The 16,866-nt window shown below is 37.6% G+C and overlaps 1 protein-coding gene across 1 annotated transcript in view; it reads right to left on the reverse strand.

Moving 5' to 3' along the window:
• ptprja (protein tyrosine phosphatase receptor type Ja) overlaps positions 1–16,866 on the reverse strand; it is a 203,072-nt gene that overhangs the window by 68,573 nt on the left and 117,633 nt on the right. Inside the window, exons 9-13 of the mRNA XM_051922621.1 lie at positions 15,776–16,027; positions 12,892–13,143; positions 7,372–7,626; positions 6,744–6,892; positions 6,641–6,707 (exon numbers count right to left, since the gene is read on the reverse strand). Coding sequence (XP_051778581.1) covers positions 6,641–6,707; positions 6,744–6,892; positions 7,372–7,626; positions 12,892–13,143; positions 15,776–16,027 — 975 coding nt within the window. The remainder of the gene's footprint in view (positions 1–6,640; positions 6,708–6,743; positions 6,893–7,371; positions 7,627–12,891; positions 13,144–15,775; positions 16,028–16,866) is intronic.

Here is a 16,866-nt window from a genome sequence, read left to right on the forward strand (position 1 = left end):
TATGAATGTAGTGAGAAGTCAAGCAAAACAACACCTTTTATTGGCTAACTTAAAAGATGTTGCCTCGAAAGCTTGCATATTAGAATTTTTTACATAAATTTAAAAATTACACATATCCTGAATGAAAAGCAGTTTAGAAGCCAAGAGTTCCAGGTTTTTCTCGTAGGATGAGCCAAATTACTCGATTCACTAAGAAGAGGAAAGATGCCGATCGACAGTATCCTATGAAATATTAAGCCATGCAGTTACATTTATAAGCTAACATATAGTCTATTAAGCACAATCTCTCCCAGTTGTGATTTATTTGTTTCCAAAATACTGTTCTTTTTTTATCTGTCCTTATTTTTATTACAAGTTTGAAAAGGAAAAATATTTAAACCAATTTTTGACCTTATTAACGGTTACTTTGATAATAAATATCGGCTTTACAAACTGTCCCTGAAATAAAGACTGAGGATCAGTTTAATCAGCTAGCTCTAGTGGGCTCATAAGCAGCAATTTAGCAACAGGTCAGTTAGAATGTGACAGTCAGTGCAGTAACAGCCATACTCAGAAATAGTACTGACGGATGATTTTACAGATGATTATTCTGCCCACATATTTTAATTTGTAAAGATTTATAGTTTAATCCAGCAGGGGGTGTATAATCCTTGGAAATACACTGCCTGGCCAAAAAAAAAAGTCGCCACCTGGATTTAACTAAGCAAATAGGTACGAGCCTCCTATTGGATAATTACTGCATGGGCGATTAACTTTCAGCTGGCACCAAATTATTTAACCCTAACTGGTGCAATGAGTTGCTTCTCATTTCTTAAACAACCATGTCGAAAGACACATCTCATGGTCGTGGAAAAGATGTTAGTCTGTTTGAGAAGGGTCAAATCATTGGCATGCATCAAGCAGAGAAAACATCTAAGGAGATTGCAGAAACTACTAAAATTGGGTTAAGAACTGTCCAACGCATTACTAAAAACTGGAAGGATAGTGGGGACCCGTCGTCTTTGAGGAAGAAATGTGGCCGGAAAAAAATCCTGAATGATCGTGATCGGCGATCACTTAAAGGTTTGGTGGAATCAAATCGAAGAAAAACAACAGTAGAACTGAGGTCTATATTTAATGGTGAAAGTAAGAGCATTTCCACACGCACAATGCGAAGAGAACTCAAGGGATTGGGACTGAACAGCTGTGTAGCCGTAAGAAAACCACTAATCAGTGACGCCAACTGGAAAAAAAGGCTTCAATTTGCTAGGGAGCATAAAGATTGAACTCTGGAGCAATGGAAGAAGGTCATGTGGTCTGATGAGTCCAGATTTACCCTGTTCCAGAGTGATGGGCACATCAGGGTAAGAAGAGAGGCAGATGAAGTGATGCACCCATCATGCAAGATCTTGGTGAAAAATTAATGCAACACTGGATGGAACTAAATCTTGTGACATTGCAGAAGCTTATCGAAACAATGCCACAGCGAATGCGTGCCGTAATCAAAGCTAAAGGCAGGCCAACAAAATATTAGAGTGTGTGACCTTTTTTTTTGGTGGTGACTTTTTTTTTGGCCAGGCAGTGTACATTTGCTAGAAATTGCAGCTCTTACTAAACCAGAGGTCTATATATGTATATTTTAAAATAAAATATTTTATCCTACCCTAGTTGTACAGCAGAAATACTATGACGCAGAAAGGAAAAATAACACTAAGGAAAGGATACACTTGGCTTCTTTTAATATCATTTGACACTCACAATAACATAATATTCAAAGGAAAGTCCCTAGCAAAAGCATGCACTTGTGAGATTCCTACAGTTGGCTCTGCACACTTTGAGAGTGTGGCAAGCATGTGTCCTAGGTATAGACAGGAGCAAATGTCCTCCATCCGTCCATAGGTTAGCTTCTATTTTGCAATGCAGTGCCAAGGCTTTTGTACTCTTCTCACAGTATTTAGTTTACAATCTTTTGCTGGCATAAGTTAAATGGAAAAAGCACACAGTAACCGTTGACCAAAAAATGACCATTAGACTATGGGGTGCATCTGCTCTGTTTTAATAGCCTGGCTGAGTTGTCTCTTCTCATCTCAGTTGTGCCTTCTCTCTGTCATTTTGCTTACATGGCAGTAATGCTTTCTCTCTGTCAGTGGGTTTATTCATGGCCCCAGTCACCTATCTTAAGTAAAACAATGTACTGTAAGGTGGAATAAAACTCACAGATGACAGTGGCACACTTTAAAACTTTGGCTACAATAGTACATTTTTGGATAAAATTAAGCTCTACTAAAACATGAAGTTTTCACTTTGCTTATGTTAGAGAAACCATGAACACCAAGTCCACTAAACCGTAACTCTTTTTGGATACACTACAGCAAAACCCTGTATAGAAAAGCAAAGGAGACAAATGGATTTGGTTTCCTATGATTTCTCCTCGTTTTTAATCTGTGTACCTGGCAGACTTGACCAGCCAGTCAGCTGCTGTGCAGTGTACATAATTTGATATGCTTGGCAAATTTGAATGCTTTGAGATGCTCTGAGCAAGCTGTACTTTACTGTCTATCTATCTGGGCATTTTCTCATTCTGTGTGTATTGGCTGGAAACGGTAGGAGCAGTTTAAAAAGAGAAATAAAATTAGATGTGGTTATATAAAACTAGTCAAAGTCAAAAGGAGGAAGTAAATACAGCCCAGAATGTGAAACAGTAATTGTAGTCAACATGTGAAACAAGAGAATGGAAATCTAGAATTTACATGCAAACTGAGCCAAAGCAAAAGCTGAAGATCATGGTCAAAAGGACACTCAAGAAAAGAGCACTTAATCACACAAGACAAATGCAAGCATGTATTAAAGGACCACCATGGGAGAGAAGACATCAGTATGATGGACTGAGATACACATAGTCCCAAACCAACAAAGATGACTTCTGTCCACATAATTTCATATTTTGCACTGTCTGGAAAATGGCACAGGACAGAAACACATGCCAGGAACCCCTGATGAATCTAACATCCCATAAGATTCCCAATAGTTGATGGGGATCCTCAGGACTTGTCAACTGTTGCACTGTAGTCTGCCCTAACTCCCAGCAGCATGCAGAGCCTCATTTCATCCTACAATTCAGTACTTTAGGCCCCGGCCAGCTCCTTGCATCCTCACAGGAGACTGCCCCACACAGGATCTCCTTCACATTTCCTGCTGCTCGGAACACTGGACTGAGATAGATAGATAGATAGATAGATAGATAGATAGATAGATAGATAGATAGATAGATAGATAGATAGATAGATAGATAGATAGATAGATAGATAGATAGATAGATAGATAGATAGATAGATAGATAGATAGATAGATAGATAGATAGATAGATAGATAGATAGATAGATAGATAGATAGATAGATAGATAGATAGATAGATAGATAGATAGATAGATACTTTATTAATCCCAAGGGGAAATCCACATACTCCAGCAGCACTTTACTGATACAAAAAACAATATTAAATTAAAGATTGATAATAATGCAGGTAAAAAAACAGGCAATATCTTTGTATAATGTCAATGTTTACCCCCCTGGGTGGAATTGAAGAGTCGCATAGTTTGGGGGAGGGAACGATCTCCTCAGTCTATCAGTGGAGCAGGACAGTGACAGCAGTCTGTCGCTGAAGCTGCTCCTCTGTCTAGAGATGACACTGTTTAGTGGATGCAGAGGATTTTCCATAATTGATAGGAGCCTGCTGAGCGCTCGTCGCTCTGCCACAGATGTCAAACTGTCCAGCTCCATGCCAACAATAGAGCCTGCCTTCCTCACCAGTTTGTCCAGGCGTGAGGCGTCTTTCTTCTCAATGCTGCCTCCCCAGCACACCACCGCATAGAAGAGGGCGCCCGCCACAACCATCTGATAGAACATCTGCAGCATCTTATTGCAGATGTTGAAGGACGCCAGCCTTCTAATGAAGTATAGTCGGCTCTGTCCTTTCTTACACAGAGCATCAGTATTGGCAGTCCAGTCTAATTTATCATCCAGCTGCACTCCCAGGTATTTATAGGTCTGCACCATCTGCACACAGTCACCTTTGATGATCACGGGGTCCATGAGCGGTCTGGGCCTCCTAAAATCCACCACCAGCTCCTTGGTTTTGCTGGTGTTCAGGTGTAGGTGGTTTGAGTCACACCATTTAACAAAGTCATTGATTAGGTCCCTATACTCCTCCTCCTGCCCACTCCTGATGCAGCCCACGATAGCAGTGTCGTCAGTGAACTTTTGCACGTGGCAGGACTCCGAGTTGTATTGGAAGTCCGATGTATATCGGCTGAACAGGACCGGAGAAAGTACAGTCCCTTGTGGCGCTCCTGTGTTGCTGACCACAATGTCAGAGGTGCAGTTCCCAAGACGCACATACTGAGTTATGTCTTTAAGATAGTCCACGATCCATGCCACTAGGTATGAATCTAATCCCATCTCTGTCAGCTTGTCCCTAAGGAGCAGAGACTGCCTGGTAATCGTAGCATTCATATTTAAACTACCCATATGGCAGGACACTCAGCCTCTGGAAAGGGCTCCTTGGAAAACTGTGAAACAGACCTGATGTATCTACAGAGTTTACTGTCATTTAGGTCACTTCACAATGAAGTGTTTAAGCCCTCTGCGGTACACACTGCGGGTATTTAGTCAATAAATACTCTCGTCTACTGTCTGCTACAATATTTAGTTTAAAAGCTGATATGGATTGCTTTCCAGGATTTATGTTGTAGGTTACTAAATATCTGTTTTAATGTTTATTTTCCATGTGCAAATGTGTAGGTCAAGAGTGCAAAACCTGGAATTTCAAAATTAATCAAAAAAGTATATAAACAACATTATGAACATCATGTGTGAAAGCATATGACTAGGCAGCAGACTGGCATGCACACAAACCACTATGATTCGTTCAAGAAAGCACCCATGCAGGATCCCAACCCACACCCATCTGCCAACAGTAGCCATTAATTAGCGGACAGGAGCCTGTGAATGGCTTCTCTATTACTGGTACTAATGATATTTTGTAACACACAGTATCGGGTGAGCAAGATCAACCAAATAAAGTGAGCTGCATGGCCAAAGTAACAGAGTCGTGGATCTTCTATCATGTAGGTAACAGCTGTAGATTTCATGTGCAAAGCAACCTATCAGTCCACACAATGACACTGCAACAGTCCCAAGGTCTTTTAATGAGAGACTTTATAACAAAGTAATATAATTTTAGCATCAAAAGACCATCTCAAAGCCCATGTCTCTGCTCCATAAAAGACAGGATTAATGAGAACTTTGAAAATATGAAGCTTTGTCCACCTGCTAAAAGAACAATGCCAAATATTGTGGATTAGTGACTCGCTTACATTGCAGGCCAGTTCCAGACACCTTGAAAGTCCAGTTGCTATAATAATGCTACTAAAATAAGCAAAACTCTCTAACACCACTAGTCAGCTACAAATGGAATTCACTGTAAATATAATTTTTCTTGTCTATTTATTTAAAATGTAACCATATCTTTGCACATCAGGGGTCTCCAACCTTTTTTTCCCCTGAGAGCTACTTTTACAAAATGAAAACGGCCGAGAGCTCCTCATGTTTTCTAACGTTTCTTCTCATAGCTTATTTCTAACTGAATACGCTTGTTTTGCCTGAACATTTACAAAATGTTGGTGTCCACAATTCACACTTTGCATTCAAACATCCATCCATCCATCCATTTTCCAACCCGCTGAATCCGAACACAGGGTCACGGGGGTCTGCTGGAGCCAATCCCAGCCAACACAGGGCACAAGGCAGGAAACAATCCTGGGCAGGGTGCCAACCCACCGCAGATAAGAGCAGTTAATTTCTCGAAGTGGAGCTGTGCGGAATCGAACTCGCCACCCTCTGATTCCAAGTCAGGCGCTGATACCATTTTACTAATATATAATATATAAAATCCAATGTCTGTCTGTCTGTCTGTATGTCTATCCACTTTTCACGACAGTACTACTTCACGGATTTAGATCAGGCTTTTTTCTGTAATTTGCTTGAACATTCCGGTTGATTTTGCGACTTCTCTCATTTCACTATGTATCATAGTTCACTTGCGGTACCGATTTATTTGTGTGAATCAGAGATCCACACAATGGGCTGAAGGGAGGGGGGGGGACCTCTCCTCACTCACTCGCTAGCTTCGGGGTGTGGTCCTTAACTCCGCTTTGCTAGCAAACGACAGAACAATTGAATTCAACTTTTTTGATAGTTAAAATAAAGTGTTACTTAGGTCTTGATGAGTTTGAGTCCGGATATTCCCTTAAGTGTATGCCACATTGAAAAGATAGATTGCAATTCAGATTGTGGATCGTGATATGACTTTTTGGAAAGATCGTCCACCCCTAATTTGACTAATCAAGTGTTCACATTTATGTAGGATTCATTAACCCTTTGGCGAGCTACTTCGAAAGGGGTTGCGAGCTACCAATAGTTTGTGAGCGACGTGTTGGAGACCCCTGTTGTACACATTAAACTTGGTGCTGGGATACATTTCATTTATGCTACATTCACTGCTATCAGCAATATAAAGGACAGGGGAGCAAAACACCAAATCCAGGACAGGGATAGAACTATCTCACATAATTTAATAACATTTAAAATTGTCAGAACTTACTTGTGTATTGCATGATGGTAACATTGTTTCCTTCTGTTTTATTATCCTGTGCAACTGCCAAGACACTGAACCTATAGCTAGTCGCAGGCATCAGTCAAGTCACATTAATAGATAACATACTTGTCAAAACTACAGTTCCATTATTCAGTAAATATACTTTGTATGTCACACTGCCTCCATGTGGTTGATTCCAGTTAAGGGATATGGAGGATGTTGATAAAGCCACAGAGGTTAGATTTACAATGTCAGGTTCTTAAAGTACACACATACACACACACACACACAGAAAAAAATGATATTCCATTCCTCAATTTGGTAATTGATGAAGTCAATTACATAAAATTAAAAACTAACATGAATAAATAAATCGCAGGATTTATGGCTATGGTCACTAATCCAATTCCAAATGAAAAAATACAAATGAAAAAAACATACATATTTATTCAAAAATTTTGGACACATGCAGTGTCCAAACATATGTTCCAGGTTATTAAATATATTCACTTGAGTGTTTATTTACCTTTTACTGATTATAATGTTTACCTAGACAGCGTAAAATGTGGCCTTGTAAAATCAACCAATAAATATGTTACATAATTAATCATATATGGTAAAAGTTTAAACTGACTTTTTAATATGCCCATTTATTCAGACTCCATTCAGTTGCACACTATATTAAATTGCATAAAAAATAAAGTAATTTAATAACATTTAAAATTGTCAAAACTTACTTGTATATTGCGTCATGGTAACATTGTTTCCTTCTGTTTTATTATCTTGCGCAACTGCCGAGACACTGAACCTGTAGCTAGTCGCAGGCATCAGTCCAGTCACATTAATAGATGGCATATTTGTCAAAACAACAGTTCCATTATTTAGTAAGTATACTTTGTATGTCACACTGCCTCCAATTGGTTGATTCCAGTTAAGGGATATGGAGGATGTTGATAAAGCAACAGAGGTAGGGTTCACAATGACGTTAGGCACTGAATGTGTAAGAAATAAGCAAAAAAATGCACATAAAAGAAGGTATGATATTATAAATTCGTATATTTTTTCTGTGTACCACATTATGGTTATTGCATAAGTCAATATAACTTAGACTTTACAAACTTTTACAAACTAAGATAGATAAATAAAACCAAGAGCATATGTTTATAACTAAATATCAATTGCATTCCTCGTTCTCTAAATTTATAATATAAATGAAAAGAAACATAGTCTATCTGATCTAATATGGATATGAGCAATCCAGAATTTAAGTTTCAGATTTTAAATATGCTATAGAATGTACAATATTACCAATTATAATGTTGTTTTTCTGCAGATGTGCAATTTCACTTCAGACAGAATAACAAACTTAAATGAAATTCAAAGATACACAGTGTCATGGTCAATAACTATCAATCCATTCCTCATACTCTGTTTATTCAACAATATAATTAAATTAAATAATGTTTTGCTTAAAAGCTAAGATGAATATGTATAATGTAGGAATTAAGTGTCAGATTATTAAATGAACCACATTTTACAGTACAGAGAGTTGTTGTTAAATGTATACATATACAGTAATTAAACATGTGTGTGTATACACATATACATATATATACATATACATATATACATATACATATATACACACATATATATATATATATATAAATATATATATATATATATATATATATATACACACACACATATATATATATATATATATATATATACACACACACACATATATATATATATATATATATATATATGTTTATATATATACACACACATATATATATATATACATATTATATATATATATATATATATATATATATATATATATATATATATATATATATATATATATATATATATATATATATATATATATATATATATATACACAGTGGAACCTTGGTTCACGACCATAATTCGTTCCAAAACTCTGGTTGTAAACCGATTTGGTCGTGAACCAAAGCAATTTCCCCCGTAGGATTGTATGTAAATACAATTAATCCGTTCCAGACCATACGAACTGTATGTAAATATATATATTTTTTTAAGTTTTTAAGCACAAATATAGTTAATTAAACCATAGGATGCACAGGTAATAGTAAACTAAATGCAAAAACATTGAATAACACTGAGAAAACCTTGAACAACAGAGAAAGCTAACACTGCAATAGTTCGCGCTATAGCGCTACCAACTGCTGGCTAAAAAGACTTTTTTTTTTAATGAGTTTTAAGCACAGGGAAAAAAATTAACACTTGAAAAAATCCGTAATTTAATAAACCACCAAGAAAAGTAACATTGCAACAGTGCACGCTACGAACCGATCGCTGTAAACAGAAGTGAAAACAAAATCAAGCCCAGTGCATTCTTTAACTGCCTTACTACCTTATACGTCCAGCTCTCTCTCTCGTGCTGCCTGTGTGTGTGTGTGTGTGTGTGTGTGTCGCGCTCTCTCGCTTTCTCGCTCTCTTTCTTGCTCGCTGCACAGGAAATGCACAGTGAGAGACTGAACATGTACAAACCGAAAGGGAAACTGGCTTGTGTGTTCGTATACCGAGTGTGTGGTCGTGAACCGAGGCAAAAGTTTGGTGAACTTTTTGGTCGTAAACCAATTTGTACGTGTACTGAGACGTTCGTGAACTGAGGTGCCACTGTACATATATATATACATATATATATAGTGGCAGGCAGCCGGCAGCTCGCGGCCGGGACACCCCTGTGATGCAAAGGATGGGTGAAGGCAGGTTTTCCCTGTTACTGCCTCCCCCAAAACACTAGATGGCAGCTTCCCTGGGATCTGGCAGCACCCAGGATTCCCGCAGGGTATCCTGGATCTTGGAGTTCGGCAATACAGCCCTGCTGGGTGCCGTGGGTGCCGCCAGGAGATGCTACAGGGAAACTGGGGAGTCCCTATTATTTACATAGCCTGGAAGTACTACAAAGTAATGGGACAGGAACACAAACGTACTTCCGGGCTAAAGAAAAATGTAATTCTCCATCTGACCCGGAAGTGCCGACGAGTCACATGGACGGAAGGAAAGAAACACTTCTGGGTCAAGGACTATATAAGGGACTGTTAGAGACCCAGCAAGCAAGCCGGAGTTGGGAGAGAGTGTGACAGAGCTGACTTATTGCTGTTTATTGTGTGGAGGTGCTTTGGGGCACAATACAAAGAAGAAGAAAGAAAATACAGTATCTCACAAAAGTGAGTATGCCCCTCACATTTTTGTAAATATTTTATTATATCTTTTCATGGGACAACACTGAAGATATGACACTTTGATACAATGTAAAGTAGTCAGTGTACAGCTTGTATAACAGTGTAAATTTCCTGTCCCCTCAAAATAACTGGGTTGGGCTAATCATTACACTTCTATTTCGTAGAGTTCTGTCATCATATTAAGGCAGTCAGCACTGGAAGCTGGCTGGCAGACTGGTGAGTTTTTAGTGGCACTCAAAGATAACTTATTTAACACTTCCATGATATGACATTGATTTAGAAACAAAAAATGAAAAAAGAGAGTGTAATTTTTACCTTTGCGTCTTTTCACTAGCTTTGCACCAGGTCTGCTATAAACGAGCCCCTTTCCTGACACTCCCCTGCACCTATGACAGTATTTATAAATCAAGAATATCAAGACCAGTGCTACGTATTGACATGTGACATATTGTTGTAAACTGCATAATCTGAAATGTTAAACCTTCAAATGAAAATTATATATCGTAAAATTTTTAAAGGTAATATATAAATTCGGTACTCAATGTATATCAAATTCTTTAGGTACACACATATTTATACTATTGTTTCGTAATGTTAAAAAAAAAAAAACAAAATCATGAAAATGCTGCCGTGTCCAAAGCACTGTCAATTTACGTCTGCCAGCTTGGGATGCATCTGTATTAACACCTTAACTTTCCCATGCTTTATATATATAGACGCCCACTGTTGCCCACCTTTACCCAACAGACAGTACGCAGGACACGGGATTAAATCACTAAGAAGATATTTACAATATCTCACAAAAGTGAGTAAACCCCTCACATTTTTGTAAATATTTTATTATATCTTTTCATGGGGCAACATTAAAGATATGACACTTATGACATTAATGTTTAGACATTAATGGCTGTGTGTTGAGTTATTTTGAGGGGACAGCAAATTTACACTGTTATACAAGCTGTACACGGACTACTTTACATTGTATCAAGGTGTCATATCTTCAGTGTTGCCCCATGAAAAGATGTAATAAAATATTTACAAAAATGTGAGGGATGTACTCACTTTTGTGAGATACTGTAAATATCTTCTTAGTAATTTAATCCCATGTCCTGCGTACTGTCTGTTGGGTAAAGGTGGGCAACAGTGACACCTAGAGTCTATATATATACATATATATATATACTGTATATATATATATATATATATATATATATATATATATATATATACATATATATATATATATATATATATATATATATGAAGCATATATATAAAGCATGGGAAAGTTAAGGTGTTAATACAGATACATCCCAAGCTGGCAGACGTAAATTGACAGTGCATTTTCATGCTTTTGTTTTTTTTTTTTTAACATTACGAAACAATAGTATAAATATGTGTGTACCTAAAGAATCTGATATACATCCAGTACCGAATTTATATAGTACCTTTAAAAATTTTACAATATATAATTTTCATTTAAAGGTTTAACATTTCAGATTATGCAGTTTACAACAATATGTCACATGTCAATACGTAGCACTGGTCTTGATATTCTTGATTTATAAATACTGTCATAGGTGCAGGGGAGTGTCAGGAAAGGGGCTCGTTTATAGCAGACCTGGTGCAATGCTAGTGAAAAGACGCAAAGATAAAAATTACACTCTCTTTTTTTCATTTTTTGTTTCTGTAAGATCGAATCAATGTCATATCACGTAAGTGATAAATAAGTTATCTTTGTGTGCCACTAAAAACAAAATATGTTTCTGCCAGCTCTGTATTTAACTTGCCAGTCTGCCAGCCAGCTTCCAGTGCTGACTGCCTTAATATGATGACAGAACTCTACGAAATAGAAGTGTAATGATTAGCCCAACCCATTATTCCAGTTTTCAGTATTTTCACTAATTTATGCAACGTAACCAACCAAGTAATGTCAGTTTTTAAACGAGATAAAAGCTACAGAGTTCTTTTTTTAGTGTGCCAGGAGTAAAGGTGCAATGTTTTCCAGCCGTTTTTCTGTGGTGGCACACTTTTTGTAACCAAAAATTCCCAAAGCACACCACAATTCTACCAACCAAAAAAGCATTAAATCTACACATGTGCTAAATTGTCCAAAGGGGCGCAACAATTAAATCAGTCTTCAGCAGTGCATTCAAACTCAACAGTCATTTGAATTGTTTCATTTTTAATTTGACTCGACTTTGTCTCATATAACAATTTGATAATTAATACATTGGCCTCGCTTTCCTATTGCCTTCTTTTCAACTTAACTTTTAGGACAACTGTCAAATTCAGGCTGTACTTGCTCAAGTAGTATTTTGTTAAAAGTTTAGGTTTAAGCTCATTGTTTAAGTTTAAGATATACCTTTTTTTTTTAATTCCTTTGTGTTCATTTTACATTAAATTTATGATTCAGTGTGTATTTAATTCTTGATTTATGTATTAATTTTATAATTATGTTTTAGATGCAATTAATTTAATACATTTATGCAATTATATATATATATATACACACACACACACACACACATATATATATATAACATACATATACAAACACACAAATACAGTATGTATACAAAATGTATCCATAATGTTTCATTTCCTTTAACAGATTATAATGTGTGCACAGGGAGCACATAGCTGGTCTTAAAAATGAACAAAAATAGTATGTTATTCAATATGCTAAAACTGAAAGTTATTGTAAAGTTTTTATTGACTTCACTCTTCACTGTCTATTCAACTGTTCACAATTAAATTAAAAGTGGAAAGTAATATACTCGGATAAATATCAGTAGTGAGGCTTTTTGTGACAGGGTCACAAAAAATTAAATACAGGATAGAGATGTTAGTTGAGGATAGCACAGGTAGAAACATGCATACCATTGCTAATGCAATAACACCTTACTGCCTCAAATTAATGAATATTCTTAACTATAACAAGACTACGAAAAATATTTAAAAAGCATTATTAATGTTATTAGATTGTAGAATTCTATATGAATAGATAAAACTCACATGTATATCGTGTGATGGTTGCACTAATTCCCTCTGTCTGATTATCTAGCGTCACTGCAGTTACTCTGAATGTGTAGTTTGTTGCTGGAAACAAATCAGTCACATTGATGGAGGAGCTGTTGGTCCAGAATATCTCGCCATTACCCCATACCATTACTTTGTAAGTGACATTGCCTCCATAAGGTGGATTCCAGAAGACTGCTGCAGATGTATTTGACACTATGACTTTAAGGTTCCCAACAGTGCCAGGCTCTGTGCATGCAAAAAAGGGACAAAAAAATATAATTTTAGGTACTGTTAACTAAAAAAAACTTAAGTAAAATGCTTGTATCTTTCAATTATGAATAAAGGATCCACCAAAACCTGAAACATAATACTATTATAGTAATTTTTTGCATACAGTACTTCCCAATCTATATTACTAAACAAAGATTGTATACATGCACGGATGCCAGAGGCCAGACGCACTGAAACGCACGCGCCCTGCGACTCAGCGCCCCACAGTCAAACCCAGCGGCTTCCCAGACTCAGTAGGTGGCGCCCAAACAACCCAACACAACCTGTAAACTAAACTTGAGGTAAAGCGTGCACGCCAACAAGTTGCCATGGTGACATATTTAAACATAGACATAGAAATAACTAGACGCCTCATGACCAGCAGAATCGTGCGTCAACGTCGCCGCCATATTGTGAGTGGCACTGCTGTGGAGTGAAGTAATGAATAATGTGCTACTTGGGCTTGTACAAACCGCTGTATGCTCCAAACCAGATCCCGGGGGATTACATTTCATAGGTAAGGCTGAACAATTGTTTTGGTTATATTTGGCCATTAGAAAATCCCATTTTATAATCTTTACTTTAACTAAGCCAGGCTAAGCTAGCAAAGCTATGCATTTATGTGCTCAAGTGAGCCTCCAAACAACGTTTTGGCTAAACATATTTAATCACTAACTATGTACAGTAGATTGTTGTTAGCTGTTAACATTTCTCAAACCTGATGATGTTTTTTCTCAAGAAGCACATTGAGGAAACACAGTTTGAAATTGACAACCATCATTTTATGCTCATGTCTTTAGTTGTGTCTGTCTTCCACAAACAAAGGCTGCACCATATTGCCAGACTGAATACTCTCAAATTACAGGATCTGAGTGAGTGAGACGGACTGTAAGTCTGTAGGAGATCAGTGAGGTTGTGGAGAGCTTTAAATGTTAAGAGCGGTATTTAGTATTGTATTCTGTAGTTAACAGGGAGCCAGTGAAGTTCAGAGAGAATCGGTGTAATATGTTCAGTGGATTTAGAACAGCAGGTTACTATCCTGGCAGCAGAATTTTGAAGAAGTTGTAAGTGATGGGGGCGGCACGGTGGCGCAGTGGGTAGCGCTGCTGCCTCGCAGTTGGGAGACCTGGGGACCTGGGTTCACTTCCCGGGTCCTCCCTGCGTGGAGTTTGCATGTTCTCCCCGTGTCTGCGTGGGTTTCCTCCGGGCGCTCCGGTTTCCTCCCACAGTCCAAAGACATGCAGGTTAGGTGGATTGGCGATTCTAAATTGGCCCTAGTGTGTGCTTGGTGTGTGGGTGTGTTTGTGTGTGTCCTGCGGTGGGTTGGCACCCTGCCCGGGATTGGTTCCTGCCTTGTGCCCTGTGTTGGCTGGGATTGGCTCCAGCAGACCCCCGTGACCCTGTGTTCGGATTCAGCGGGTTGGAAAATGGATGGATGGATGGATGTAAGTGATGGATAAGTTTTTGTGGGATGCCAGATAGAATAGCATTACAGTAATCTATACGTGAGGTGACTCGGGCATTAACCAATACTTCAGTACTGTGTTGCGTAAGAACAGGACGAAGTCTAGAAATGTTTTGAAGATAGAAGAAGGCAGTCCCCGAAAAGTTGCTTATATAGGAGGAATTATTTAATAATAATAATTATAATTATTATTATTTAATAATTGCCATTATTAATGTATAAATGGATATAAATAATTGCATTTAAACGATTCGCCAAAATCTGTTGTATGTAAATGATACTGTTTTAAACGTTATTGTTTTTTCATCAGAAAACCCGGTTTCCACGTCTACCTGTATTATTTTAAATGGCACTTTTGCCACTCGCAATAAGGCTGACGTGCTGACGTATCGTGTCTACTGGGAAACACAGTGAATGCGCCATTTATCTATATATGTCTATGTATTTAAACTTGAGGTAGTGGTGACTACTGACAGTGCCAGCAGTCAGCTACTCCACAGTGCCAGCGGTCAGTGTTCTCCACTCCACAGTGCCAGCAGTGCTCCACTCCACAGTTCCAGCAGTCAGTGTTCTCCACTCCGAAGTGCCAGCAGTACTCCACTACACAGTGCCAGCAGTCAGTATGCTCTAATCCACTGTGCCAGCACTCAGTGTGGCAGCTGTCAGTGTGGCTTATTTGAATCACATTAAGGTAATTCAGAGTTAAAAGTAAGTTCAATTATGATTCCTAACAGCAAACGACTTCTAGCTACCAATACACCCATAGAAAAACAAAAACGAGACCGCATGGATAAAAACAATGAACGAAGGCGCCTACAACGCGCTTCTGAAACACCAGAACCAAAGGAGTCACGGCTCCAAAAAGAAACAGCTTTGGTACAAACATATTTATTTATTTAAATGAAAACTTTCCCAGGACGCTCCCATCCTCCATGATTTTTCATCCCTACAAAGATCGGAGGGAACAGAAAGTAATTGCCATTCTTGAATTTGCGATTCTTTAGAGAATCGGGGGTTTACTGGTTCTTGAAGAGAACAAAACAAAATGGACCTTAGCTATGGAAAAAATAGGAGAACACAGTCAAAACAGCATTACTGCATGTTATTTTTCAGTAGAATTTTATATGAACAGACAAAACTCACGTGTATATTGTGTGATGGTAACATTACTTCCTTCTGTCTGATTATCTAGCGCCACTGCAGTGACACTGAACGTGTAGCTAGTCGCTGGAGTTAGATCAGTCACATTGATCGAGGAGATGTTAGTCCATAATATCCTGCCAATATCCACTACTTGTACTCTGTATGTTACATTGCCTCCATTTGGTGGATTCCAAGAAAGTGATGCAGATGTGGTTGAAGCCATGAAAGTAAGGTTCCCAACAGTGTCAGGTACTGTGTATGCAAGAAAGGGGCGATACACACATTTTTAATACTGGTTACTTGAAAAGTTCACAATGCATGTGTAATTCAATCATAAAAAAGAATCCAACAGTAACAGCATTTAATTGCATATGTTACAAAACGTCAGCAGAACAAACCCAAAATCATCACTCAACCTGTACATTTCTTTCAGTTTTGGTATTCAGCTTGACTGCAGTGAGAATGAATGTTTACACAGTATATTAATATTCAACAGATCAGTCACAATAATAACCAAGATATTTGTAAAAAAAAAAAAAACCTATTATGCACCAGTTCTACTTTGTATGTGATTCTGTTTCTACCTGAAATACAAGAAAGAGCTGTGGTTGTTGCTAAAAACATGGCAGTAAAATTCACATCACTATTAGGCTCTCTGCAAGCAAACAAAAGGAGAAAAATGACAAATAAAATTAATATAAATCAAACAGCTCATTAAACGTGCAGTGCTGAAGCATGAGAAGAAAAAAAAATAAGCATGAAATAATACGATGATACAAAGTTAAAACTTAATTCCACAATAATCCACATCCACATAATTAACCTGCATAGCGTTATCTTTATCTCAGGAAAAATGAGCCAAAAGCATTGATTTATTTTTCAAAAAGAAAATGTGTTATTACATGTAAAAGAATAATTTAAATACCACACTGTCAACATAAATACAGTGGAAAAGGTATGTCTAGTGACCGCTGCTGTACTGATAAGAGATTTAATACACATCCTTTGTGTGATATGTTCTGAAACTGTCACCAACACACAGCCCGATCAAGACAGTAAAAGCTTGTTTCTTTACGCACTTTACTTAAAAT

Source organism: Erpetoichthys calabaricus, chromosome 2, assembly GCF_900747795.2.
Source record: "Erpetoichthys calabaricus chromosome 2, fErpCal1.3, whole genome shotgun sequence".
Taxonomy (NCBI): Eukaryota; Metazoa; Chordata; class Cladistia; order Polypteriformes; family Polypteridae; genus Erpetoichthys; species Erpetoichthys calabaricus.